Source organism: Perna viridis, chromosome 9, assembly GCF_037379345.1.
Source record: "Perna viridis isolate PV_CMFRI_1.1 ecotype Kerala chromosome 9, ASM3737934v1, whole genome shotgun sequence".
NCBI lineage: Eukaryota > Metazoa > Mollusca > Bivalvia > Mytilida > Mytilidae > Perna > Perna viridis.
In genome coordinates, this window is record NC_142453.1 from 16,024,078 (window position 1) to 16,051,163 (window position 27,086).

At 33.8% G+C, this 27,086-nt stretch overlaps 1 protein-coding gene across 13 annotated transcripts in view; it reads right to left on the reverse strand.

The window, feature by feature from the left end:
- Positions 1-1,906: 1,906 nt before the first annotated feature.
- The window catches only part of LOC148606953 (uncharacterized), a 50,814-nt gene continuing 25,634 nt past the window's right edge, over positions 1,907-27,086 (reverse strand). For 5 of the 13 annotated variants that reach the window (XM_088544092.1, XM_088544091.1, XM_088544086.1 and 2 more), the window contains 6 exons: positions 13,690-14,120; positions 12,379-12,633; positions 10,912-11,223; positions 9,544-9,558; positions 7,160-7,301; positions 1,907-5,181 (listed from right to left, as the gene is read on the reverse strand). In XM_088544092.1, the coding sequence (XP_088400218.1) occupies positions 2,976-5,181; positions 7,160-7,301; positions 9,544-9,558; positions 10,912-11,223; positions 12,379-12,633; positions 13,690-14,120 (3,361 nt within the window). In that variant the 3' untranslated portion in view covers positions 1,907-2,975. Of the gene's footprint in view, positions 5,182-7,159; positions 7,302-9,543; positions 9,559-10,911; positions 11,224-12,378; positions 12,634-13,689; positions 14,121-14,893; positions 14,962-15,081; positions 15,217-16,320; positions 16,405-19,744; positions 20,342-25,438; positions 25,458-27,086 lie in introns of those variants that run through there. The other 8 variants (XM_088544098.1, XM_088544097.1, XM_088544096.1 and 5 more) reach the window with 7 other exon arrangements.

Here is a 27,086-nt window from a genome sequence, read left to right on the forward strand (position 1 = left end):
CTTGGATAGATTTCATTTTGTGTCAAAGGAAAGCTTAATAGGCTTTGGTGAAATTAAATATGATGCAAACATATCACTGATTTCAAGAGTTATGTCCCTTGCCTTGGGTCTACCTCCTTACATTCATGATCATTTCATACATATTTCTTGAATATGATTTATCAACAACCTATTAAATTTGAATTGGTGTTTTCTTGTGATTTCTTATTAATCTCCTTTTTCAATTTAGATAAACTGTTACAGCTAACAAATTTAGCTAAAATATAATCAAACATTTTCAAGTCCAGGCATGAATGAATTCAACAAAATGCACAAAATTATTGATTATCTTTCGAATATTAGCCTTAATATGATAAAAACAACCAAAACGTCGAATTGGCCTAGACCAATATGACATAGTCAATAAAGGTATATTGCGTAACGTTTTTCACATTGGCCGAGTTATAGTCCTTGGCTTATCATATTAGACTTCGGCTACGCATCAGTTCAATATGGCTAGCCTCAGACAAATAACTCAGCCAATATGGAAAACCTTACGCATTATTACTATAGTATTGATCCGCGTTAAAACATATGTTATTAGTGTTGAGAAATACAATTTCTTGTTATTTACTTCTTTTGTTTTTTTTAATTAAAGTTTAAAAGATGTTTTCATTTGTTTGGTATGGACATCGGATAATTCCACATCACATGTTCCTTGTTGTCTATCATCGTCGTTTATTTAAGTGTTAGTCTCTGTAAGAATCAGCCAGTGGTTGAAATATGGTATGAAAAAAAAAACACTACTGAAAATTTAATTCGACTATATGCATCAGTAGAATCAAGGAATAGGGTAATATCATTTGGTAAATTGAGTTATAATATCATTGAAATATTCTGAAAAGGAACAATTCAAGGGTCCATAACTCATTTTTCTACTATTCCATTGAAAAATTTCTGAGCAAATCCAGTGATGCAGAGATCAAATCATGTTTTTTTTCAAAGAGTTAAAGCTATTGGTTACCACAAGCTTCCTTCTTGATATTAGTGATCTTATACATTTCCACCACTGTTGTTATAACGTTAATTCATAACATCTTCAGCTCCAGGATTTCAGATTAGGAGGGGCACTAGAAGAAATAAATGCCAAACGAAGCGAGACAAGGACAAATTGTGAAAGTTAAAATTGTGAAATAAAGAAAGATTTCTTGCAAAAAACTTTGTTCTTCAAATTTTAATAGGGGAGCGCGCCGGACGTGCTCCGCCTGAATACGCGCTTGAGCTCAAAGAACTATATACAATAGTGTGCCTACTGTTTTACGAAAATTTCATTTATGAGTTTTTGCCCTTGATGAGACCATGACGGTTTTTTGCTTGTTTGTTATTATCTTGTAAACCATGATAGAGAAGAAAAAAAAGGAAGGTCCAGTTGCTGAAACGAATCTTGACACCAGGCTCCATCAGGTCGAATTTATAACAAAAAAAGTTCTTGTAGAAGTTATTGGACATGAATTGAAACACATTTTGTCTTGAGAGTTTTTTAAGTCGCTAGTATTGTTAGCGACTTCTTGCACTCATACTTTACATTCGCATATGATTTGCAAAGTTACATATTACTACACCACCTTACGGTGCTGATAGGTGCCGAAAAACTGTCAATCGTAGCTTAATACGAGATCTAAATTTACCTCTTAAATATCTTGAACTTAATGTAATATTACCCAGTCTCCGATTCAGACACAGGGGCTCATTGCAGTTGACTATATCAGATAATATTTATGACCTAAATTCACATCCAATCTTCTTGATTTCAAACCATGATTAGTTAAGTATCTTTTCTTCCATATTCAATAGTGAAATGTGAATAGAGCGGTTATTGCAGTGTACTGCTATTGCATTTTCCTATCAATAACATGACAATTAAAAGGACTGTTTGTGTAAACTTTTATTTGACTAATTATAACTAAACCGACAATAAATGCAAATACTCTGTTTTGTAAAAATGCATTTGATCATCTTATCACAATAAATTGTCACAGACATTATGTAAAAAAAAAGTGATGCACAATTTGTTCACATAGGTATTTCAAAAGTTGAAATGAACGGAAGAAGTTTAAATTCAACTAAAATAATTTTAAAAAATAGTAAAAATCGAATTGAATAAAGGGACTCCTTGGGATTTACATGAAGAAAGATTCAGTGGAGCTGTATAATCACTACAAATCATAATGCAACTATCTTTCCTAATTTTATAAATACCATTGAATGTATATATTTGCTCTACATTTCAGTGAAACAAAACAACTAACATTTAATTACTTTCAATTAATCAATCTATTATTAAGAATGTTTCTTTCAATTTAATTCAACTCTTGTCATCCCGTGTGCTGTTTGAAAAGTTAAATATTGAATCATTCACCCAAATAAATTAGTGGTTGATATTTTTAAATCGCTCGTCCGTCCGCCCGTCTATCTATCCGAATTTCATCGCAATTATTTCGTTTCCCAATTGATAGTTTGATTTCAAATTTGTTTTATGGCTTTATTCGCATGGAACAAACATATTTAGCGATTACTTTATATTTGCTGTCCGATATTAACCTCCTGTATCGTGGAACTTTCCCATTTTTTACATTATGGAATGTTGAAGAAAATTTTCGTCAAAACTGGACGGAATGATTTCAAACATAGTATGTGGCTTTATATCATATACATGTACATGTAGTTGAAGCATACGTCGTAAGCGGTGTTAAATGCTGTCCGATATCAGCTTCCCGAGGATTTTTCGTGAACTTCATTTTTCAATAACGTGAATAAATAGTGAATATAACATAAAATGCGTAGTGAGAATGCTTCCTGTTGTACAAAAAAATTATAGAAACGCTGGTTTTCATGCGAATAAATTTCTATATAACTGTATAATATACATAAAATTTCTATATCATCAACGTCAAACATTAACAAAAATGACATCTTAGCCCTGATCGATGTAAAATCTAAAGTGAAAGCAGAATAGTTTTCGAGTCATCTAAACCTACTACTTTTAACTGTTCTAGTTTTGAGTGAGATATGAAAGTTTTTCCCTCTAAAGTGACTTTAGTGTTTTTCAATATAAGCTTTTGTAAAGTTCTGTTGTCTGCAATGGCGTTTGCAAAGAGCTCACACATGTCTGTGCTTAACTCACATTTGCTCAGATCAAGAATCTGAAGAGTCCTGGTAAGTCGTAGGCATTCTGCCAAAGTGACCACGCCCGGTCTGTCCAATTTAGCACCACAAAGCTTCAGGTGGCGAATTGTTGGACATAATTTAAGTCCTTGCAGCACAGCAACAAAATCGGAACTTGCAAGCTGGGTATTAGTGATATCTAATTTTGTCAATTTCTGAGCGTGTTCTAATTTGTAACTTAGTTCTGAACCGCACATCATATTGAGTTTACATCCGGTGAAATTCAATTCTTCTATCGTCGTAGGCAGGTGTTGGAGAACAAAGTAGGCAACGGCGGCAATCTTGGCATTTAGAAATGCGAACTCTTTGGTCTTTGTCATATTTTCGCAAGCGTTTTGCAACGTCGCCCAAGTATCTGCTGGGGTGTTTTTGATTGATCTTTTACAGTTGTCGCTGAGAATAACACTATCTATTGAAGTTGTTGCTGTCATAAAAGCATCAAGGAATCTTGCCATCAAATCCAATGTTGACCAATGTATCTTCAGATTTTTTATGCAACCTGTTTTTGCAACACATGTTGCTAAGTCTGTGTAAATAGTCACCTGACTAGAGTACGAGGGCTGCAGTACAAGTTCTAAGTATGAAATGCGGTTTCCGTCGGAACTCATTACCATTGGCAAAGCTTGGAGTGTTCTAGGGGGCATGAGGCCATCGCGTTTTATGATCATTCTTTGAGGCAGTGATTGAGCAACAAGTTCACAAGCATCTTCACGAAAATCGCATTCAACTAAACTCTGTAGACTTGTGTTGTAATCGATTAACTTTCCACTGGGTGCACTCGAAACACTGGATTCTGAGTAATCTGATCGAACCGACCTTGTGTCGTCAAGGTTAATCTTAGTATTACTAATGTTGCGCATTGCAAGATCGGTAAACAGGGCTTTTACTGTCGATGTGTCATGGTCAAAACGATAAAGACCACACAAAAGTGTTATCATCTGAGAATATCTTGAGTATTTCATCATTTTATTGTCTTTCAGTATTCCTGACATCTCATCAAGTACAGAATCACTCAGATGTCTAGCTGCCAAAAAATCTTGCATCAATGAGCATGTGAACTTCAAATGCGGTCCTGAAAGTCTAAAAAATGCACCAAACTGCATTATCATAGAGTTCAGCGAAGAAGACAAAAGTTCGCCTTCCAAGAAAGCACGCTTTCCGTCTCGCAAACTATCGAATGCAAAATTGCAAAGCTGGTTTATTGCACTTACAACGTCTTCCGGAAATTCGTAACCCATTATGTCGATTTTGTTTCTTTTGCAATAATATGATGCCATACTGAGGCCATAAACTTCAAATAAACCGGTCAAACCGTCAATATCTTCAAGTTTTACACTTTTGTTTGTGTGGTAGATTCCGAAGAGTAGAAGACATACTATTGGTCGGGAAAGGTACTCATTCAAATCCCATGATTCGTTTTCCAGAAGATCGAGAAACTGTTGATGCTTTTCAGGATGTGCCTTAAAATGGTACAGGTAGGTTTTCATGCACCGACTTACACAGTGTGAGCTGTACCCCATGTTAAAGATTTTAGTATCGGGGGAAAATCCTAATGTGTGCGAAATGTCAGGGTTGCTGGCCACTATCACTGTGGCTTGTGCGAGTTTTGAACCGGAAAGAATTTCCTGGAGGTCGCGCATGTCAGTTTTTCCGTTGTAGCCATCAATCAATAAAACCATTTCTTGTGCGTTTTCTTCCATTGATTTCCAAAAGTCGTCACACTTGACCTTGAAATCGTCTGGGAACAGTTTGTGGTACACTTCTGTCTTGAAATCTCCGTTTATAGTTGCTAAATCGACATATAAGAGGATATTGTAATTGTTTTTGAAATAGTTTTTGTGTGTACTCCATAGGTGTGTAACCATTGCACATAGTATAGATTTCCCGCTTCCTCCTGCTCCTTCGAGAACGACTCGCTTTCCTTTACCGTTTGGTTCAGATGGTGGCGGGAAAAATTCACTAAGATGTAGTCTTTTTCTGTAAGAAGAATTCAAACATAACAGTTTAACGTAAAAGCATAGCTTCGTAATTTCTTATTCTTGTGTTTGTCATTATCATTGTTAAAAGTTTCTAAAGGTGTTTGAAAAAAGGAACCCCGAAATGAACGCATGTCCACTTATTTTTTTGGCGGGATACGAATTTTTGACACGTCTTTTCATGTTAAATTCACTTTTGTAAACTTTAGTTATTGTTTTTTTTCAGTTTTTGTACACAACTATGATTCGTTTGGAATAAATTATATCTCTCGCGATCAGTTTGTTTACAGTAATCATGACTTAAAATGGGGATACTCTTTAAATCGCTGGAATTTTTAATCGACAACATATTTGTCCAGTGTGGTGGACGCGTTTTCAGCAAACGGTCGGCATTCCAATGGGAACAATTGTGCTCCTCTACTTGCTGACCAATTCCTTCACTCTTATGAGGCTGACTTTATAGCTGATCTGATCCAAAAGAAAGAACATCGTTTAGCTAGATCCTTTAATCTCGGTTTCCGCTACATAGATGACGTATTATCTTTAAACAATCCTAATTTCGGGGATTTGATACATCGTATCTACCCCAAAATACTTGAGATAAAGGATACTACAGAAACTGTGATGTCAGCCTCATATCTTGACCTACACTTAGAAATCGATGGTAAAGGAAAACTATTGACCAAACTTTACGACAAACGTGATGACTTTTCATTTAGAATTGTCAACTTTCCTTTCATCTGTGGCAACATCCTTTCATCTGTGGCAACATCCTTTCAGCACCAGGGGATGACGTGTTCATATCACAACTCATACGTTATGCCAGAACTTGCCGAAACTACGCAGACTTTTTGTATCGCGCTAGAATTCTAACAAATAGGCTTCTGGAACAGGGTTATGTTGCTATAAGGTTGAAGTCATCCCTACAGAAGTTTTATGGTCGTCATCGTGAACTCGTGGATCGTTACGGTGTACTTATCTGCGCCATGAAAACTGATTTATTCAACGTGTCATAGTTTTCCTTTCCTCTTTCGTCTACCCCGGACTTTACTTTTTATGAGCAACTTGGTGGGTGTTTCTAGAAAAGCAGAGGACGCTTAGCCTACCGATGCACCTGGTTCATACTCCCAATTTTTAGTGAAGTCCGAGTTGCTCATTTGCTTTTGTTACTTTGTATGTATGATTTTAGTTACTTCTTGTTCTTTGTTGTGTATCTCTGTTTTTCATGTCTGGTCTTTGTCCCTGGATTACATTCTTTTGATTACCTCTATAACCTTGGTTCCCTTGCTTATTCTTTAAAAAGTATACGTGATTCGCATATACCGGTATCTACTAAGTGATTCACATTTACTGGTTAACATTTACCATTAACCACTAAATGATTCACATTTCATGGTAAACATTTACCATTAACCACTACGTGATTCACATTTACCGGGGTAAACAGTTACCATTGACCACTACGTGATACACATTTACCTTGTATAATGAAGCTGTGAGCGTTTTATTTAGTAAAATGCCTCTATGAACCGAGAAAAAAGACGTTTAATAGGTATGCTACAAACATACATTCAAAATATTATGGATATGGAATTTCCTCGGACCCTGCATGCTATCTTAATTTGGAAATGTTCGGACTTATCTGCATATTCTGGAGTATGTCATTCGTGCTGCTTTATCGGTATCATTAAGGAATCATACTAATTAAGCTTATTTTTAAAAAAAATGAAGGACAATGAATCAATTTTTTGGTTTTTATACTAAAAAATCATAAAAAAAACGACATTCAGTAATAGAAAAAAAAAGATAAATGATTAAATGGACTTTACTACGGACTGAAATGGAAGGGGTGTCAGTAGGGTAAGCAAGCATTCTAAAACCACCGACGGAGTTACTCATTTAATATCCGCTGCTTACACGAAAGAAAATCGCAAATCCATCAATGTTTCAGTTTCAAATGTGCATTATAGGTAACATACCCATTTGCGTCTAGAATGTCCAATGGAATATAAAGGTCCCGAAAATTGACAGCAATATTTTCAGCCCAAGCAAAAGGGTAACACTTTGAAAACAAACTCTTGTATGTCAAGTAGAGGGAATCCCGACAGAGTCCTACCACATCTAAAAATAAACCAGTAAGTATGTCGTTAATTTTACATAATAAGAATCATATAACTATCTAAAGAAATGTTATTTGCTTGGTGCATAATATTGATAAATTCGGAAAAGAAATCGTTCCTGTAAAAAGATAGATTGTATTCGACTTAATTTTTATTACGAACATAGGTCTCAACTACCTTTTCAATGGTCGAAGAAAAAATGTAAATGTATTTTGAGTTTATTGTTGAGTATTGAGGAAGCAGTTCAATCGTATGCTAGTACGTTTGTCGAAATATCAAGTGTCGATAGCTTGTATATACTTTTAAACTCTTTCTTGTAATGACGCTCAGCGACCACAAATGGTTCACGCCTCCAACACATTTCAATGCCAGCACTTTAAAGTTAGGGGTCTTACTAGTTTAAATTCTTAAATTTTTAAAGAGGCTATCTAAATGAGTTTATATTCAATGTAAATAGATCTATTCAAAACTGTTTAAAAGAATATCAAACATTTGGCACGAGTATAAAATGTTGTCTAAATAAATATGTGTCTTTGACTTTAATTCCTTTATTAAGGATTGTATATTATTTGGCTCCACTTAATATAGCCTGACATTACAAATATTTATCTTTCTAAGTAGGTCAATTGGCTGTTCCAATTGTCATGCTTGTAATTATCAATGAGCTCTTTGATGTACATTTCAATTTGAAATACATAGAATAAATTCCCTGTTGTTTTCTAGAATATTCATTCACACTAAACATTGAAATATTACAAGAGAAGTTACAGTATCGAGTAGCCACATATAGATGCTCCTTTAGTCTAGAGGGGATTACAAGATTTCTTCACTCGAGATAGTTAATTCTTGAATTTTATACCGAGAGAGGAGACTGAATTCTTTTAATCCCCGAAAGCATTGGAGGAGAATCTGTTTCTCCCATAAAACCTGTAGAAAACTCGAAAATGTAAATTGCAGGAAAACCCTCCCAGAAATTTAATCACCACCCGGTAGTTAAAAAGTCACGTACATTTTTAATCAACGGCTCAGAATGGGACAAAGAACCATAACCCTACTTTCCTGATATTACATATAATTATAGTCCGTAAAAAACACATAAAGACCAAAGTTCATAATTACGAAAACGTAGCTAGGTATAGAGTTATCCAATACTTATCCATATAAGGAATAAACATGTGAATACATCTGTACATACATTGTAATGCTTATTTAGATTAAAACATAGTTAAAAACACCAAACAAAGAACCCCAATATGAACAGTGAAATCCACTAATTAGATCTACTGAAAGAAGTTTCTTTATTCGACCTCTACGTACCTACATTTTTGTATTTGAAAAAAAACTCACAGCTGCCTAAAAAATATGATTAAATATGAAGCAACACCCATGCACCACCTGAAAGAAACCAATTGTTCCCACATTCAAAGAACCCTTGCGTGCCAAAAACCAATTAGTTCAATCTAAACGACTTACCGCCAATAGCTTTATTATGAAAAGAATGAAAGGTTTGAACTTCAACAAAAAATCATTTCGAAATCAATTTTCTGACACGTTATTCTTTAAAAGTGACATAAATATTTGCTTATAACTTATTGATTCCGACATTTCGATGCTAATATGTAATTAAGAAAGTTTGTATAAATATTCTCATGAGAGGGACGACCCTAAAATATATCGTCATTGGGTGCCTAAAGTGCACTTATTGTTTATGTAAGTAAAAAACAAACAAACAATTAAAAAGATAAATTCAATCAAATAAAAAAATTAGAATGCCGTAATTTTTATATTTTCAATTAATTAAGCACTTACTTTAATAAACATTGTATCTACATTAACTTTGAAAATTAAAGTAATCAAATACAAAAAAATAATTGAGTTGATTTGAGTACAAGAATAAACAAAAGTCATCTTTAAACAGGTCCGAAAAAAGGAGAAACCCAAAAACTGATTTCAAATATATAGAGGGAAAAAAGAGATAAAAACAAAACAAAAACAATACAATTTTAATATTATAAATCAAATTGTGCCATACTGAAGAAAACAAAATGTGCACCAAAAACATTCGTATCACCACCAAACTCGTAATTCTGGAAAAATAAACAAGTTAAAATGTGCAGTGTCGGAATTTTACTCAAGAACACAGATTATTAGATGAAATATCACACGCTTGAAAGTGCTTTTCTCAACCTTTCTACTGAAAATAAATACAATGGATCCTGTGCATCAAACAATGAAAAACTTACCATGTACGAATATACCTTTGGTAAGGAAATAAACCACATTCATTACACAAAGAAATGTGGCAGTTCATTCTTGATTTAAAAAACACCAAAATTTCAATTTGAAACATTAGAAATGCAAACTTGATTTTTTTCCACTTAGTTTCTATGGTATAGAATGAGAACATACATGTAAAAAATCATTGACATTAAAAATCCTGCTCTCTGGTATACAAAGTATTCCTAGCAAATACTACGCCAAACAACATTCATGCAAAATCACACGTTATACTTCATACAGGTTTTGGATATACTTCACAAACATAAATAGTGTCACATACGGGATACATGTACATTTATGCATAAAGGTGGCGAGAACATGTGATTTTGGGTAGGATAAACTACAGATTGATTGAAAGTTGTATTTTTGAATATGTATGAGCTCATTTAGTTTGCTGATACCATAGCAACCACATATATTTTTAACAAATTCAGAGGATAGATTTAGGAAGTAGGGTATACAGTAAAATATGTCAACTGAATCCTGAATAATACAAAAACCGGTCTAAACCAAATCTGAATAATTCGTAAGCCTGTCTAAACCAAATCTAAATAATCTGGAAACCTGTCTAAACCAAATCCTGAACAATTCGGAAGCCTGTGTAAACCAGACACAACAAAAAACAAACAAGTCTTAACCATTTCTATAGTCCCGAAGGTGTTCGGTTTAGACAGCACTGCACTGCTCTTTGGAGTATTCCAAACTCTTTTATCCGCTAGTCTAATTTCAAACGATCAAAAGATTAGTGACAAAATAGGGGGGGTACGCTGGAACTTTGAGACACAGCAAACCAAATCATTCTATACATTTCAATTTTTATTTCGATTTGTACTGGAAAAGTATATAAATATTCCTTGTCACTCAACACACTGTATGGAAAAATCCAGAAATGCTCCGAGCATTTAGGGAAAGTGGAACGTGAGAGGTGTTTAAATTTAGGATTTTAACTTGTACATGTAATTGACTTACCAAACTCATCGAATTCTTAAGAGATTGACAGTTATAGAATACATATTAGAACACTGTGATTTACTAATTTCACAGTATCTAGCGAATAAAAAAAAACTAGCCGTAGGAATATCTGTCACACCATGCCTTTCTACAGTGATTCTTACAATTTGATTTTCTCTGCTCTAAATACAAAATTAATAAACAAAATAATGTTTATGCTGAAAAAAATGATCCCATACGGTAAATTCATGTAAATAAGCGATCACAATAAGTTAGAATTTTATATCCCGGTGTAATACAGAGTATATCGTCCAAACATTCTCATTTAAATTTTGCTAAAAAAATGTTTTTAAAACTCACATTTTTCGTAAAATACTCACCGACCGTGTCTTTGATACCATGTTTGTAAACTTCCTTCCTAATTCCCATTACAACATCGTACAATTTTTTGTATTTAAATTTGATGGAATCAGCAAGAGCCTTAAATCCAAATGATAACTTTGTGCTATTGATCTTCTCAAGGATAATTTGCATTCTCTCTGTATTTTTTGAATGAGAAAGGATGTCTTGGCGCTCGCTGAACTTCAAAACCTGGTTCTGTTGCAGACGATCAAGGATGTCTTCTGCTTGCACGTTATCAACAAACATTTTGTAAGTTTTCTGAAGAACGACTTTGTCTTCTCTGGGTATGCCTAAAATATGACAAAAGAAACACATAGCATTATGGGTATTTAGATACATGTACTCATTAATCAAATTAGTGAAATTGTTATATACATATTAGACTTCTTATCTGTAATATACTTGGTATGGCTGTATTTGTATACCGGTTGCAGATAATCTACTGTCTTACCCGATAACATCAGAGGTTGTCCTATTCAAAGAGTAATCAAGGGAACCAAGGTTATAGCGGTAATCAAAATAATGTAATCCAGGGACAAAGACCAGACATGGAAAACAGACATTCACGACAAAGAACATAAAGTAACTAAAATCATACATAAAAAGTAACAAAAGTAAATGAGCAACTCGGACTCCACTAAAAACTGGGAGCATGGACCAGGTGCACCGGTAGGGTAAGCGTTCTTTGCTTTTCTAGAAACACCCGCCGAGTTGCTCATAAAAAGTCAAGTCCGGGGTAGACAAACGAGGAAAGGAAAACTATGACCCGTTGAATAAATCAGTTTTCATGGTGCTGATGGATACACCATAATGATCCACGAGTTCATGATGACGACCATAAAACTTCTGTCGGGATGACTTCAATCTTGTAGCAACATAACCCTGTTCCAGAAGCCTATTTGTTAGAGTTCTACCGCGATACAAAAAGTCTGCGTAGTTTCGGCAAGCTCTGGCATAACGTATGAGTTGTGATATGAACATTAACATCATAAGCTGATGTTAGCGCTCTAGATTTTCTTACGAGAAAGTATCACTCGGTAAACGGAAGCTCTATATTAATATAGCCTAGTTGGCCAAATTGTCTGGAACGTTGGACTTAGTGCAGGCGGTGTTGGTATAGATGTCGGAGAAAAGGAGGGATTCGAATCCCTTTGAGGGAGCGACCAAATTGCAACCTCGCATAGATGCCAGAGTTAGGGTGTAACTTAGACTTGATTATATACATATATTAAATTACAAATTACAATGTTCGTTTTGAAAAAAAACTTTTAAATATTCAGAAATATGTTTGTTTTAATGAAAAGTAAAATAAAAAAATTACAAGGAAATAAAATAAATAAAATCGAGGCCAGTAATGACACTTTCACAAGTGTTTCCCTATAGAAATTTAAACAACGAGTCACATGATTTTAAAAAATAAATAAATTAATTAGGTAAATTTTTACCATTTTCATCTTTGTTTTTGTTTCTTAATGACCTTCCTCTCTTTTTAGAGGTCGTTGACTTTGGTGTCATTACCAACTTCCGGCCGTCTGCCCATTGGTCCTGAAAAACACTGACGTAATGGTTCTGCAACTCTGTTGTAATAGTCTCGTGTTCAATTCTGTGCAGACGAACTCTGATTGGAGGTCCTCCCAAGCGAATCAGCACCTCTTTGATCTGGTTCCAAAGTGATGCATACTCCTCGGGCGATATCATATCTGGAAAAGGTATTTGTAAAACAGTGATAGCCTTGTTTCCAACTAAGGTAGGTAGGTAGCAAATTTATTTTATTTTTCAAAACCATTTTAAACTGAGTTAATGGGAAAAAATGTACTTTCACAGTGCTTGGCTAAAATGGGGTAGGTAGAGTGACGGGAAATGGACACATATTTATTTGGCCTAGGACTTGTAGACAATACACGTATGGTTGGGATTTGTTTACCAATTTTCGTGGCTCTGTTTTACCGCCGATGTCTTATGCAACAGTTTTTTGTTTTCATTTTGTAAATGCAATATTTAACTTTAACCATACATGTACATAACCGATGTGTGCTGACTCAGTGGCGAATCCATGGAGAGGCTTCCGATCGACCTCTTTATTTCTTATCGTGGGAAGTTTAACTGCCTTAAAGTCATGTACCTATTCCAGAAAGTTCAGCTATCGAATTGATATACCAGTAATTACAGTTATCAATAAACGACCCTTTACAAAATAAGCATAAAAATTATCGGGATTTCACGAGATTTTCATTCAAGAGATTTTAAAACCAATGATGCTTTTCAGTCAATGACAGTTACACACAATCGATATATACACTGCCAATTTCAAGCTTATGTTGCTCTATAATCCAACGAAAGAAGCGAAATATTCATGAAATTTTTACTTGCTTTTACAATCTAGTCAAAATATTTCTTCAACTTTTAATAACAAAATATTTTTTTCTCAATTCTGTTTGCTTGTCCTAGAATATGAAGGTTTAAATAATGCTAAAGAGGCCTATCTAGTAATTTCCCAAAAGGCCAGGAAACGTTATAACCACCATATACTCGCTAATTAAGAAATAAATCAAGGATACTCCATTTTATCATTGTTTCACTACGGGCTGGTCATTTATGTTGCATTGCTTTACCTCGAGCGATGGCGACTGAGGCATAGCCGAAGTCCAATATCGGTAGCCTCGAAAAATTAACTAAGCTAATATGGAAAACCTTACGCAATAATGCTATATTATGCTTCTGCAATAAGTTAAAATCGGATGAGAAGACGTGCTTACCCATATGAGCTACTTTCTGGTGGAGAAGCTGAAGTCGGACGATATCGGCACTCAAGCTGCTATCGGTTGGTAATGGTGGTGCTCCCCATCCATTAGGGTACGGGGGACAGAGGTGGCAGATCGATTGAAGTAAAATACAGAGAGTCCTGCTATCATATTGCTGTGACGATGTGTGTTTTTTGTTGACTGGGTATAGTAACTCCCATGTTTTGTCGTTGATGACGTCTGACGTGTGCAGACGTTGAAGCACCGCTTTGACGTGCGCCTGGGAAAGGTGATCTCTGAGATTCAGTGGTGGATGGACACTGTCAAAGGTGCTCCGAAGTGCAAATGTTCCGGCGTCCATGAGTAGCCATACTATCCTTGCCACGTTTTCTCGTTCTTTAGTAGCAATGTTCATTTTCTTGGCCCAATTCTGGTCCATATTAGCTCTGCAATTGTATTGAAAATACTTTTAATTGAAATGCTAAATTGGATTCAGCAAAAAAGCGGTAATAGCCAAATACACGTTCAACCCACTTAGGTCCATAACAGCTCTTTAAAAAAAAGGATTTAAATAAATCAAAAATAATTTCATGGATAGTTATTAAGTTTGATTGAAAACATGAACATGTAGTTTCCTACCTCGTAATATAAAAAAACAGTTTTTAATTATTAATTAATCGTTTGGCTCGGCACGTGTCAAATACATACAATACAATAGTATCTAGTAACCATCACAATCTAAACAAAATAAAGCGTTTCAACAAATTCTAATTTTAGGTGAAATTTATAAAAAGGGATTTCGTCTCAATTTTACACGATTCTAACAATTCGGTTTTGATATACACCTGTAAAGGTACAGATTTTCAAGGAATTAAAGCCTAGTCAAGCAACACCATAAAAGCTAGAAAAAATACAAAATCAAAAAAAAAAAAAATGAAACAAAAAAAAAATAAAAAACAAAACAAACACTACCGTACAGAAAACAACAATACATTTTGGGCAAAAACGCAGTGTTATGACGCAACATATTTGGATGGTGTCATTCTTAGGAATAACACACAGTGGTGAAGTAAAGATGATGAAACACGAATGAGAAAAACACACACGTAATCATGTACTAATCGAACGAGAAATATTCAATATTTTAATTGTTTATCCTCTTCATTACCCCTTCAATGAAATGTTTTGTAAATTACTAAAAAACAAAAATGTACATTACCCATTCGCCATTACTTATTTACTTCTAAAACATGCATAAAGCTTAAATTACATGAAATTTACATAAGGTTGATGTAAGATGTAATTTTCCTGATTTGAACGAGATAAAAAAAATTCATATGAATTAATTCAGTGTAAAATATATCTTTAAATTAAAGATATGTTACTGCTTGTGTGGAGTAGACTTACCAAATATTTCATGTTTTATCCGTTTAAATGCATTTAACCACCGAAAAAATGTAAAGTTAAACTCCTAGTTTTTCACAATATCTAAGCTATCAGAGTTTAAATATATTTCACCACATAACCCATTCACTGCATGTATACAATAGTCAGTGATTCGTGACGAATGTTTGCAATATTCCCATTTGCCAGTAATTATTTTAGGTGTATATATACGTAAGTCATTTGTATTTTCATAAGTATTTAACTTTCTTTCCCGGGAATGGAATAATATTTGTTTAACGATGGTCACCATGGCAAACGTAACAAAGTGGTTATAAAACTGGAATTCTATCATAGAATTGAATTTAAAAAACATATTCTATTTTAAGTTTATTTTTTTTGTATATTGGCAATCATTGATTAAAAACAGTTTTGATGGATTTGTTTTTCTATAATTGAATTGCCTCTCTTTAAAGAGAACATCATTTCAACTGAACTTCATACATCGATTCTGCTCTATAACTACTATTTTATGGTTCACTCGTTCGATGCATTTAAAATACATAATTCATATTGGAAACATCTTTTGTATCAATATGAAATAAAATCATGGTTCCCGACATAAATTAAAATTGTGTTTTTTATATACATATCAAAGATACACTCCAATATTTTAATAATTTATTCATTTATTATATTTCCCTTTCAAAAGAAAAATACTGATTCTGAGCTTCAAAACACTTTTATGGTCGTCATCATGAACTCGTGGATCGTTGCGGTGTATCCGTTTGCACCATGAAAACTGATTTTGTTCAGCGTGTCATAGTTTTCCATTCCTCATTCGTCTACCCTGAACTTGACTTTTTATGAGCAACTCGGTGGGTGTTTCTAGAAAAGCATTGGACGCTTACCCTACAAGAGCACCTGGTCCATGCTCCCAGTTTTTAGTGGAATCCGAGTTGCTCACTTACTTTTGTTATTTTGTATGTATTATTTTGTTTATTTTATGTTCTTTGTTGTGTGTGTCTGTTTTCAATGTCTGGTCTTTGTCCCTGGATTACATTCTTTTGATTTCGCTAGAATCTTGGTTCCCTTGATTACTCTTTTATAGCTTTCTAATATACAGAGACCCTCAGTAATTTCTGTCTCTACACGTATTGGATTAACACACAAAAATTATATATTATACATTTATGTAAAAAGTTTGACAGTTTGGTTACAACATTGGATAGACGTTAGTCTTCATTGATCTAGAACTCTTACTAAAACGTGTGAGGTCTTTGCAGCCAAATACAAAATCAGCTTTTGCTTCAAATGCCAAATATGTACACGAACCATTACCACACACTAAAAATAAAAATCGTTCGAATTAACATTTCTCTCTCTTATTAATGACAAAATTCCTAGAGTGTTCATTCTCCGGTTTTATCAAAATTTTCTTGAATGTCCAAATAAAGTTGAAAAAAAATTCAATTGTATATTTTCTGTACGATGAAACATTTTCAATGTCAATGAGAGAATTTTCATAAAAAAAATAAAAATATATGTATCATCTCTTCTCTGATAAAGCAGACCTAGATATCACACAAAATACTCATTCCCAGCATATACATGTACAACATAAAACATTCATTTTGGGATTTTAGAATATAGGTACTAAATCAGAAAAATACCAATTATATATATTGCAAATTTCGATATGCTGTACACGTTTTTCAGTGAGTTACACTGTATCTCTCATCAGAAGCTTTATAATCAAATATATAGGAATATCTCAATCCAAAAATAATCATTTACAAGAAGTAACTCAAAACCGAAATCATCAAAATAGAAAGCCAAATCCATCATTGAAAAGTTCTATCGGAAAACTATCTGTGTAACACAAAGAACGAAGCCTCCGTGTTTTATGTATTCTAAAATTTGTAATACTGCAAAATAATGAATGTTTCCTGCAGTAATGCTCTCAGTTTTGGTGCTTAAATCAAATGTTTACAAGAATGCAAATGACATCACTTGAGCTCATTGCAATACATATCCAATACGTTTGCTCAATTTACGACTCAAGTATCAGTCTTAATCATAATCAGGCAGAATTGTCTTGTTTCTGAATCATGTAATTAATTTACAATAGTTTATTTTTTCTATTGTTTTGACTTGATGTTGAAATATGCAAATTACTTAATAAAAATGTTTAAACAATTCAGACAGGAGGAGATTCATGCTTGTCAAAAACCCACCAGATTTACTTTATTTCCTGTCTAGAACCAACTATAGACCAAATAATCACTCAATCATAGTTTCTCATTTGGTTGTATAAAAACCACATACATTGTGTATGAAATTGGGACTTTGTTAGAGAATTGATCGTTCATGGTTTAGTCTGATTTGGTTGAATTTAGTGGGAGATAAATGTATAGTATTCTCAAAAAATACAAATCTGTATATGGAAGGACTTAAGTTACAGAAAAATACGCTGTATGTAGACCCAAATAGCATCATTTGTTTGGTGGGTTTTCTCTTGGTACTGTCTGAATATTATATGGACTGGTACTTAAACCAAATGTATATAAAGGCAAATGACACCATTTAAGGTTATTAAAATTCGGTTGTCATCAGTTGTGAAAAATAACCTCAATATTGATAATAATTGATGAAAATTGTGTACATGACTATTGTATTTAGAAAATCCACAAAGGCTTCCATTTCATTCAGCACATCACACGCACAAAATCGACTTATTGAAGAATCACCATTTATCTAATCCCAATAAACCCATGACCACTTGAGCTTCTATGGATTTCACAAACACAGTTTAATTAGTGACCAGAATTTATACAGCGATATTTATATTTATTTAGAGAAAGAGAAAACTTCAATGGCGATTAATAACAATATTTGATCATGTGAAATACTTGCTAATGTTTGAAAAGCCGTTTTGTATAGAGTGATTGCAATATTCCTCAAAGTGAAGTTATATTTGTGAAGTTAAGCGACCAAATCTAATGAAATAAGTTATAAAAGTGATTTATATTTATAACTGTTTACTTGGTTGCATAATGTATTTCTAAATTTGGTACTGTTTCAACCTTTTAAACTTTCTAGATTCAAAATGTCATGCCAATATTTAACTTAACATGGGTCTGCCAGTACTTTTCGGTTAATTCAGCATATGACCGAAAAATAAACCACAAGAGAAGTGCATTGCAATAAAGAACTTTAAACTGGCATTTCATCATGCTTTAAACTGATCATTTTCCCGTACATTTGGTCTGCACTCAAATTTCACTACACTAAATGCAACATAAATGCTCCCATTTTTGAGTGGAGTCCTAGTTGCTCATTTTTTTTTGTTGCTTTGTGTGTATGATTTTAATTACTTTGTGTTCTTTGTTGTGTATGTCTGTTTTTCATGTCTGGTCTTTGTCCCTGGATTGCATTCTTTTGATTACCCTTATAACCTTGGTTCCCTTGATTACTCCTTACAAAATTTGGTTTGACGGTCACCAATATCTATGTATTGGCCCGCTTGCTCGCCAGTAAGGTCTATTTGTGACCATCACATCAACAACTGAGACCTACAAATTCAATTATAGATATCTCCTAATCAAGACTTTGGGGTGGGTGAAACTGTGTTCCTGACCAGTACTCAGTGGCACTATAATATAAATCAGGCCCTTTATAAAGCAGTCAAACAGGTCTTTATTTGACAATTCTTAGCACTCAGTTGTCAGCTTTATATGAAAATTAGGGTTTCTATCGAGAAATCTGTAAAACGGAGGATTCCTGACTATCATTTTTTTTGGTCAGAATTTTGCATCTTCTCAACTCGAAGCATGTAGATGTTTCTAGGATAACAATAAGACATTTGTACTACCTGTTACTATCTGTAACATTTATCTAACATATAAGTATTTATAAAATCGCAGGAAGCAAACCAAAATGTAAGACCAAACAACCATTTTATATATCCCGAAGAACACCCAACGAGTGCAATCATTGTAGGTACTGCATCTCCGGCTTTTCGGAATACACCAGCATCGACTATTGCTTACTAATATCTAATGTATGGGGCGCATACAGAAATTTTGAAAGCGAAGTTCAGGTCATTTTTTTGTCATTTCCCCAATCTTACCAGAAATAATTTAAAATACAATTTTCCAAAAAGCGTGGGGTGGGGAGGGGGGTTCAACACCCGGAACACCCCCTGGATCTACCACTTCTAAGCAACAGTTTAATGTATCATACTTAAAAAGCAAAGTGTTTCACATGGAATGCCAATTAATAATAACTATAGATAATTTTGGTCGCTCAGAACACTGGATCCAAAACCACTTTGTGTCTAAAACTCAAAATAAGTTTAACTTCGCTAGAATCCTAGGTAGCATATCAGATGTGTTCACAATGTAAACATCTCCCGCTTTGCTACGATAATCATTTTATCATGTTTAAATGAGAAATTTAGATAGTATACTGAAACTTATCTAAACTGAAACCTGAATAAAGCAACCTGTCTAAACCAGACACTTATAAAGTCCCATCATATCAGATTAAATGTATTTTAAACGTGGGTAAACTGAACATTTGCATTAACCGCACATATGCTATAGTCCAATAGGGACAGGTATCACTGTAGTTTAATCCACTGGTGATAAATTTTCAAATTCTAAACTGAAAAAAGTTTTTTTACCTCATGAATTCATTTTCGTATGGCCCTTTGAATTTTATGTAACGATGTTCGCCTCGTTTTCGGATTTTGTCATCATCTTTCTTTTCCAATGTCTGGATTCCAAGAGGAGTAAGGAAACTTGGTGGTATGCTTGATGCCACGGTGTTCAAATGGCGTGGTTTTTTTACATTCCCTTTTAATCCTCTCATATTCAAAGACAGATCCATGGAAAATCGAAGTTTATCAATTATAACCAATCACTTGACAAACAAATCATCAACTTTCACAACCTGTCGAACTTTTAGCATTCATTGTATCCATTTTGAAACATACCACAGCATCATTCAATCAGCACAAAACCTCATATTGAAACTGAAGATAGGTTTTACATCGATTTATCACATATTTCCCAATATTTTCATATGAATTTACTGATAAAATTCCAATTCTATAAAAATCAATCTCAGATTCTCTCACACGAGTATATCATATAGAAATACATTACAATTTACGGCTCGCGTTATTTATAAACTCTCTCGTGACAAATTAAACCCGTAACATGGTTAAACCTATGCCTAATACATACAAAATTCTACCTCCCTGGGTCTAGCACAATGGTATGTCTAAAAACCTAAAACATACCAACGGGCGAGAAAGGTCAATAATAGTGATCTAGACCGTGCTCGATGACACGCTAAAAACAGATATCTATGCGGTTTGATTCGAACCACTTGCCCCCCAAAGAGCCATTTAATACATACGGTAAAAGAATGTATTGTGTAGTTTACGAATTAAATTAACATTCAAAGATTTAAAATAACCAAAAGCATATCACTTATCTTTTTAAAGATATTTAATAACAAACCATACCCTTTATATTTTTGAGTTTTAAATTGATATCAATAATAAAAGACTGGGCTAATGAATGGTTTAATTACTAAAACAAATAGTACTTATGTGGAAATGATATGTACATGTATATGGAATTGGAATAAAAAGGGGGTGACATATGGCGGCATAGCTGTGGCGGATTCAAAGGGATTCTCGGATGTTGGAATCCCCCTTTTTACTTGAAAATTATGTTAATTTCATGACATATTGGTAAAAAATTAGCAAACAATAGCCTGAACACCACTTTTTTTTCTGGACCCCCTTTTCTTCGGATCCCCCAATGTTTGGATATTTAGCAACCTTTCCACCTCGTGTGTAGTAATCTGTATTACTAAATGTCCCAGCAAAGTGCTTGTGTATATAATTTACATCATTACCGACCATCAAAGATTTTCCGACTTCAAAATTCATTACACAAAGAAAACGAAGAAAACAATGAACAAAAAATTGAAACACACAGCCTTGAGGAACAGCATCGTTCTTGTGTAACCGACATTAATACTGTTAAAGATGTAGACCTAGGGTAGGGGACGTAACTCTTGAAATCAGTGATATGTTTGTATCATATTCAATTTCACCCAAAGCTTATCAAGCTTTCATATGAAACAGAATGGAATCAGTCCAAGTTACCTTGATGCTTACATGAGATTGATGTAAAATGCTGAATACAAACGTTCAAATGATTTGTATGAGTTTTGTCCCTTACCCTGGGTCTACCTCCTAAATTCGTGAAATAAACGTTGTTTATCTAATGAATCATTGCAGTGAAATCAGTCAAAACTGAATCTTAAATGGACGGATCAGTTTAGACAGGTGTTCGGTTTACTTAGGTTCAAAATACATTCAATCCTGTTAAAAGGACTTCAAAAGTGTTTAGTTTGGACAGGTTTTCGGTTTATTCAGGGTACGGTATAGAGGGGTTTCACTGTAGTTTTTTTAATAGAAGTTGAGCAGACCAGATGACAACAAATGAATTAAGATGTGGCACAATTGAAACCCAAAAAATGTTCGCTTTCAAAAGAAAAATATTCCGATAAGAATTGATTATGGAAACAAACAAAACGACATGTATTTTCCAATTTGAATATGTCAAAAAGGAGACGAAAGAGCCAAAAGTTGGAAATAAACTTTTTTGGAACATATTTAATAATGAAAATGAAAAGTCGGTCAAAATAATTAAAGACGTATTACAACCAATAAAGATATCAAAATGAATTTTAAAGTTAAAATCAAAGTAAATGTTCCATCTATGTGGGAGGGAATCTTGATACCCTTTACATTCTCAGGTACGACAAATATATCACAATTAAAATGATTTTAAAAACATATTTAAACATTGACGGCGATTGTGCATGATAAACGCAAATATAGTCGATGGATTTGCTTTAAATACTAAGCTCAATGACGCGAATATAAGTATTAGTACATTTGCACTGGCAACAAGCAGATTATCTGGTTGCCATGGACACGTACAAGTGTTGGAACAAATAACAAACCCAAAATAAAGTCCTGAGGATGAAAAAAAGTTCTAAAAGCTGATTTCGCTAAAAGCTGAATTGCATATCATTTTCACCTGAGTTAAGCAAAAACAAAATATAGTGACATGAGTGTATATGAAATTCATGAAATTCAAGATCACATTAATTTATGTGAAGTTTCACGTGAACACATTCACATTTTACTATGTAGTTTTCTTGTCAATCATCATTTTTTTTACCATTCTCCGTCTATTAAGAGAATCACGATTCTAGCGGAATTCAAGAGAATGTAATCCAGGGACAAAGACCAGACATAGAAAACAGACCAACACAACAAAGAACATAAAATAACCAAAATATATAAAATGAGGAACTCGGACTCCACTTAAAACTGGAAGCATGGACCAAGTGCACCGGTAGGGTAAGCGTCATCTGCTTTTCTAGAAACTCGCAGAGTTGCTCATTATAAATCAAGTCCGGGGTAGACAAAAGAGGAAAAGAAAAATATGACATATTTAATAAATCAGTTTTCATGGTGCAGATGGATATATCGTAACGATCCACGAATTCATGATGACGACTATAAAATTTCTGTATAGTGATGACTTTAATCTTGTAGCAACGCAACCCTGTTACGAAAGGCTAATTGGAAGAAGTGTTGCGTGATTCAATAATGAAAGAAGGTTATATGGTCTTGACTACCATCGGGTCTCGCGCAATTGACCCTTACGGGATTGATTGATTGATTGAAAACCTTGATCGAAGTTCATGCTTTTATGTTCTCGTATCGGTTGGGCTGTTGTATTGACGCTCTGGCCTACGTCTAAGTGGGCCTTGGAGCGTTTACCAACTCCTCCATTCGTCTTGAAGGAACACCATGCAACTCTGATATGAGTTCAAACAACTCAACAACCATTTATAGAGTTAGAGATCTATAGTGTAATATTTGATTTCAGAGAAAACAGAATTGCCCTTCAAACTTTTAAAATGTATCAAAGTTTCCTTTTATAATACTTTGAAAGTGTGTGAGATTTTTTTAGTATATGTATAATTCGGATCTCTCCTGAAACAATTCCTTGGTTTTATCACAACTAGAACTCTGTTACTGGTTACAACCAAATACCTATCAATGACAAATATCCCTTTTCAAGTGTTTTGTGGTTACCTTTAAAGGGTATTCCATATTGACATAGACAGTTATCATTTTATTGACAGAACTAAGAAGTTAAGACAATGTAATGACCTTCACACAGGACAAATATTTAAAGTGAATCCCTTGACGACCGACCTGACACCTAACAAGGGAAAAGATGATCCGCGGGGGTAGGCTAGATAAGCAGATTTTTATCTTTAGTGTTCCATTTCGACACTTCCGACTGTTTTTAATTCAAAATACCATTCAAATTGATTTAAATTTTCGATTATAGGGTCAATAATAAAATACTTAGCTTTTAACGAACACGATATAATGGTACTTTTGCATTACAACCATTTAGAATGTAAAGGAATAGCATATTATTTATCGTTATTGACAATAATTCAGCGGTAAGTTATCTCCAAGGCTTAAGTTCTACATATTTCTACCTTCCATGCACAGAAGAGACCTTCCATGGTGTTCACATTTTTACACCTGAAATTTACCTTGAGTTTGTATAAAGTTATAGTAAAAATATTTGTTGATAAGTATGAAACACATTTAGCACTTTTTTGCGTGTGAAAAAAAGTTTTTATTTGCATTTAGAAATAAGTTTAAATAATGGCAATGACGTTCCCACAATTTTTTGGTCTCTGAGATAGTTGGAACTTATAATTCAAACGCACGAATGAGCGCGAGATGATACTGGAGCGTAAATACTGTATTTGCGAGGCCTTTAATCATATTAATAGGAAGTGACACTGTACCTATCACACAATATTAATGTATATCACAGGCCCGTTCATATTTTTTTTTGTTTTTTTTTTCTTTTGTTTTGTTTCGTTTTTGTTTTTTGTTTTTTTGTTTTTGTTATTTTTTTTTTGTTTTGTTTTGTTTTTTTTTTACTTTAAAAGTTTAAAAGTGTTTTACCAATTTTAAACCCGTTGTACATAACAGTTCTCAGCACGTGTTTGCTTTCAATGAGGGATGTCGACGTACTCCCCTCCCCTCCCCGAACCCCCCTGCTTCCGGGTGTGATAATGTCACGATTCTCGAAACACTTACAATTTTAAAAACGCTGTGACATTTCTGTCGTAGACCCCAAAATTGTTTCGAGTTGTAGTTTGCAAATTATAGCATGAAAAACAAACCCAGTTAACAAGTTCAAAAAGGCCAATTAGATGAGTTAAGAATGTCAAAAAGGAAATTTAATCTTCAATGAAATTTACGATATCAGTTGTTTTTTTTTATTTTACGAAAAAAATTCGCAAAATTATAACAAATGACGGATCCAGGCAGGGCAGGGAAGACCGGAGGTTGGAACCCGTCTATATAAAGCAAATTTTATTGGCAAAATTGCGGATGTTATGACCTGGAACCTTTTTTTCTAAATATCTGGGTCCGTCCTGGAAGTGCATCAGAGTTTTAAACATGACCATAAATAGCAGTACAATATCATTCGGATACTTTTTTGCCCGACTGGACCCAGACTCATAATTTCGCATTGTGACAGTACCGAACTTCCTATGACGGTATTACATTGCATAATGTATTTATTAAAACTATACGATAATGCATTGAGTTTAATCAAAATTGCGTTCATCTGTTTTGAATTCAACCCTTATAGAATTAAATTTTAAATCAACAATGCCTTGGCTATAAGATGATTTCGATATATTTCTGGAACTGTTAATAACATTACAAAATATGTATACATTGTGTTGAAAAAAACTGCCGTAACTGAGCTTTATATACGAAATATTACTACGTAAACACAGTTTGAAGTGTATTTAACAGTGGCGGATCCCGGGGGGAGGGGGTTAGGAAATTGCAATTTTTAAAAATTGTTAAAAAATTGTACAAGATACCCTCAGAATGCAGGATTTAAGGTTTAATATAATTATCAAAATTTTCTTGGGGCATGCCCCAGACCCTCTAGCAAATTCGGATCACTTCGAGATCCTCATCAGTGATCCTGTCAAGAATTTCTTTCCCCCCAATCCTTACCTAAAACCCTGGATCCGCCTATGTTTAATTTCGCTACTTATTTTCGCTGTGTATATGGTGTACAGACAAGCACGAAACAAAGCACCCGCGACATTGATTTTTAACACCTTGAAACCCCTGTCATTTTTATTCAAACCGCGAAAAGTAGCAACCTCGAAAAGTATTACAGTTACTGTACATCATTTGATTTTTATTGTTACTTACCTTCAGCGGTAAGAAATAAAAATCATCAAAAATCCTTGTTTTTATACATAATTATACTCTAAAACAGTACCTTCCCCAACTGGATTTTAACCCAAATCAGTCATGGAGAATTTATTAGCCGAATTTCTTAAAGAGATAAAAGGCAAATATACTAAACAAACAAACATGTAAGTTAATGATAACATGTCATAAAACTTATTTGATTTTGACCATTAACTTATATTTATTGATTTTCCTGGTATATTGTCAGTAATTTATGATCTGTTGACGATTTAAAGCCGCCTCAATGTGTCTGAATAAATACGTTTGAATAGATTAGATTTGTTATATAGAATGTACCATGTAAAGTCACCGTGAAATAACAACAGACATGTTTTTGTTATGTTTTGTTGTTAAGCTTTCAACAATTAAATAAGACTTCAATGGTACTAACTTTTACCTCTATAACTCTTAAACGACGGAGCTTAAATGGTCAATTGTAACACATTTTCCATTCAACTGTTCGGAACATTTAGATACCGGTACATGTACATGTATACATGTATCAAGTGTTCATCATTTGTCGTCTTACAAATGATTAAATAAGTCATTGGCTAGATATATACACTAGCTGTAGTTAAACATACATGTACAAAATGTTCATGTTTGGAAATCCTTGTTTCTAATCGTTTTGATTTATGTTTCATTAAAATCAATTTAATATGGTATAACGTATTTACTCGAATCTTAAAGAGTGTTATGTCCCTTTGTAGGCAATGTTATCTTTTTCATTGACATATAAATCTCGTATACATGTAGTTCTATAAAAAATGGAAAATCGAACAAAACAAAGCACACATACATACACATACACACGCCACGCTCAAACATTGAATTCGGCAGCAGGGGATACGTGTCCTCTTTATAAATATCTTAGATGTCTTCATAGAATATGGACGAAATCATTAAAAGTAATTAAAACTTACTAAATAAACCTTTTTCAACGGGAATTATCTACTTTACAAACAACACCGGTTTTAGTTTCGTAAAACTTATATATGTGTAAACTCCATAGTTTCTGAGTAAAAACTTCTGGACTTAATATAATTTCATTTTATAAGGATGTTCGCTGCTCTAATTAAGAATAACAAGCATTTCAAAGGGTTTTGAAATCTTTTGAGATTTTTCTCGCTAGAACAATATGGGAAGAAAAAATAGATATGTCAGAGTGCTTGTTTTTGAGATACAAGCATTTGAAATTTTGGCGGGAAAGAGATTTCTCTAGATTTTCCATAGGTTTTGTCTTAGTAGGTTCTATCTATTTAAAACATTGAAAAAATAACAAGTTGTCATAAAAAATGCCCAAATAACATTTTAAGGTGTAACTGTGCTTCATGTAATTATGAAAAGAAAAGTGGGGGGGGGGGGTCACTGTTAAACAATATAAATGCTACGAAATAGATAAAACCAGAAGAGTCCGAAAATGTGACAAAAATGGCTAAATGGCTAAAACTAGCATACAACCTTAAATTATTTCAGAGCAACCAAATACGCATTATATCAATTCTATGGAAGTTTAAGAAATCTAAGGGAAACTCCGCACAATCTAGCAAGATAAGTTCACATAAGTAAAAGTACATGCTCTGATACCAAAATGATGATTTCTCAA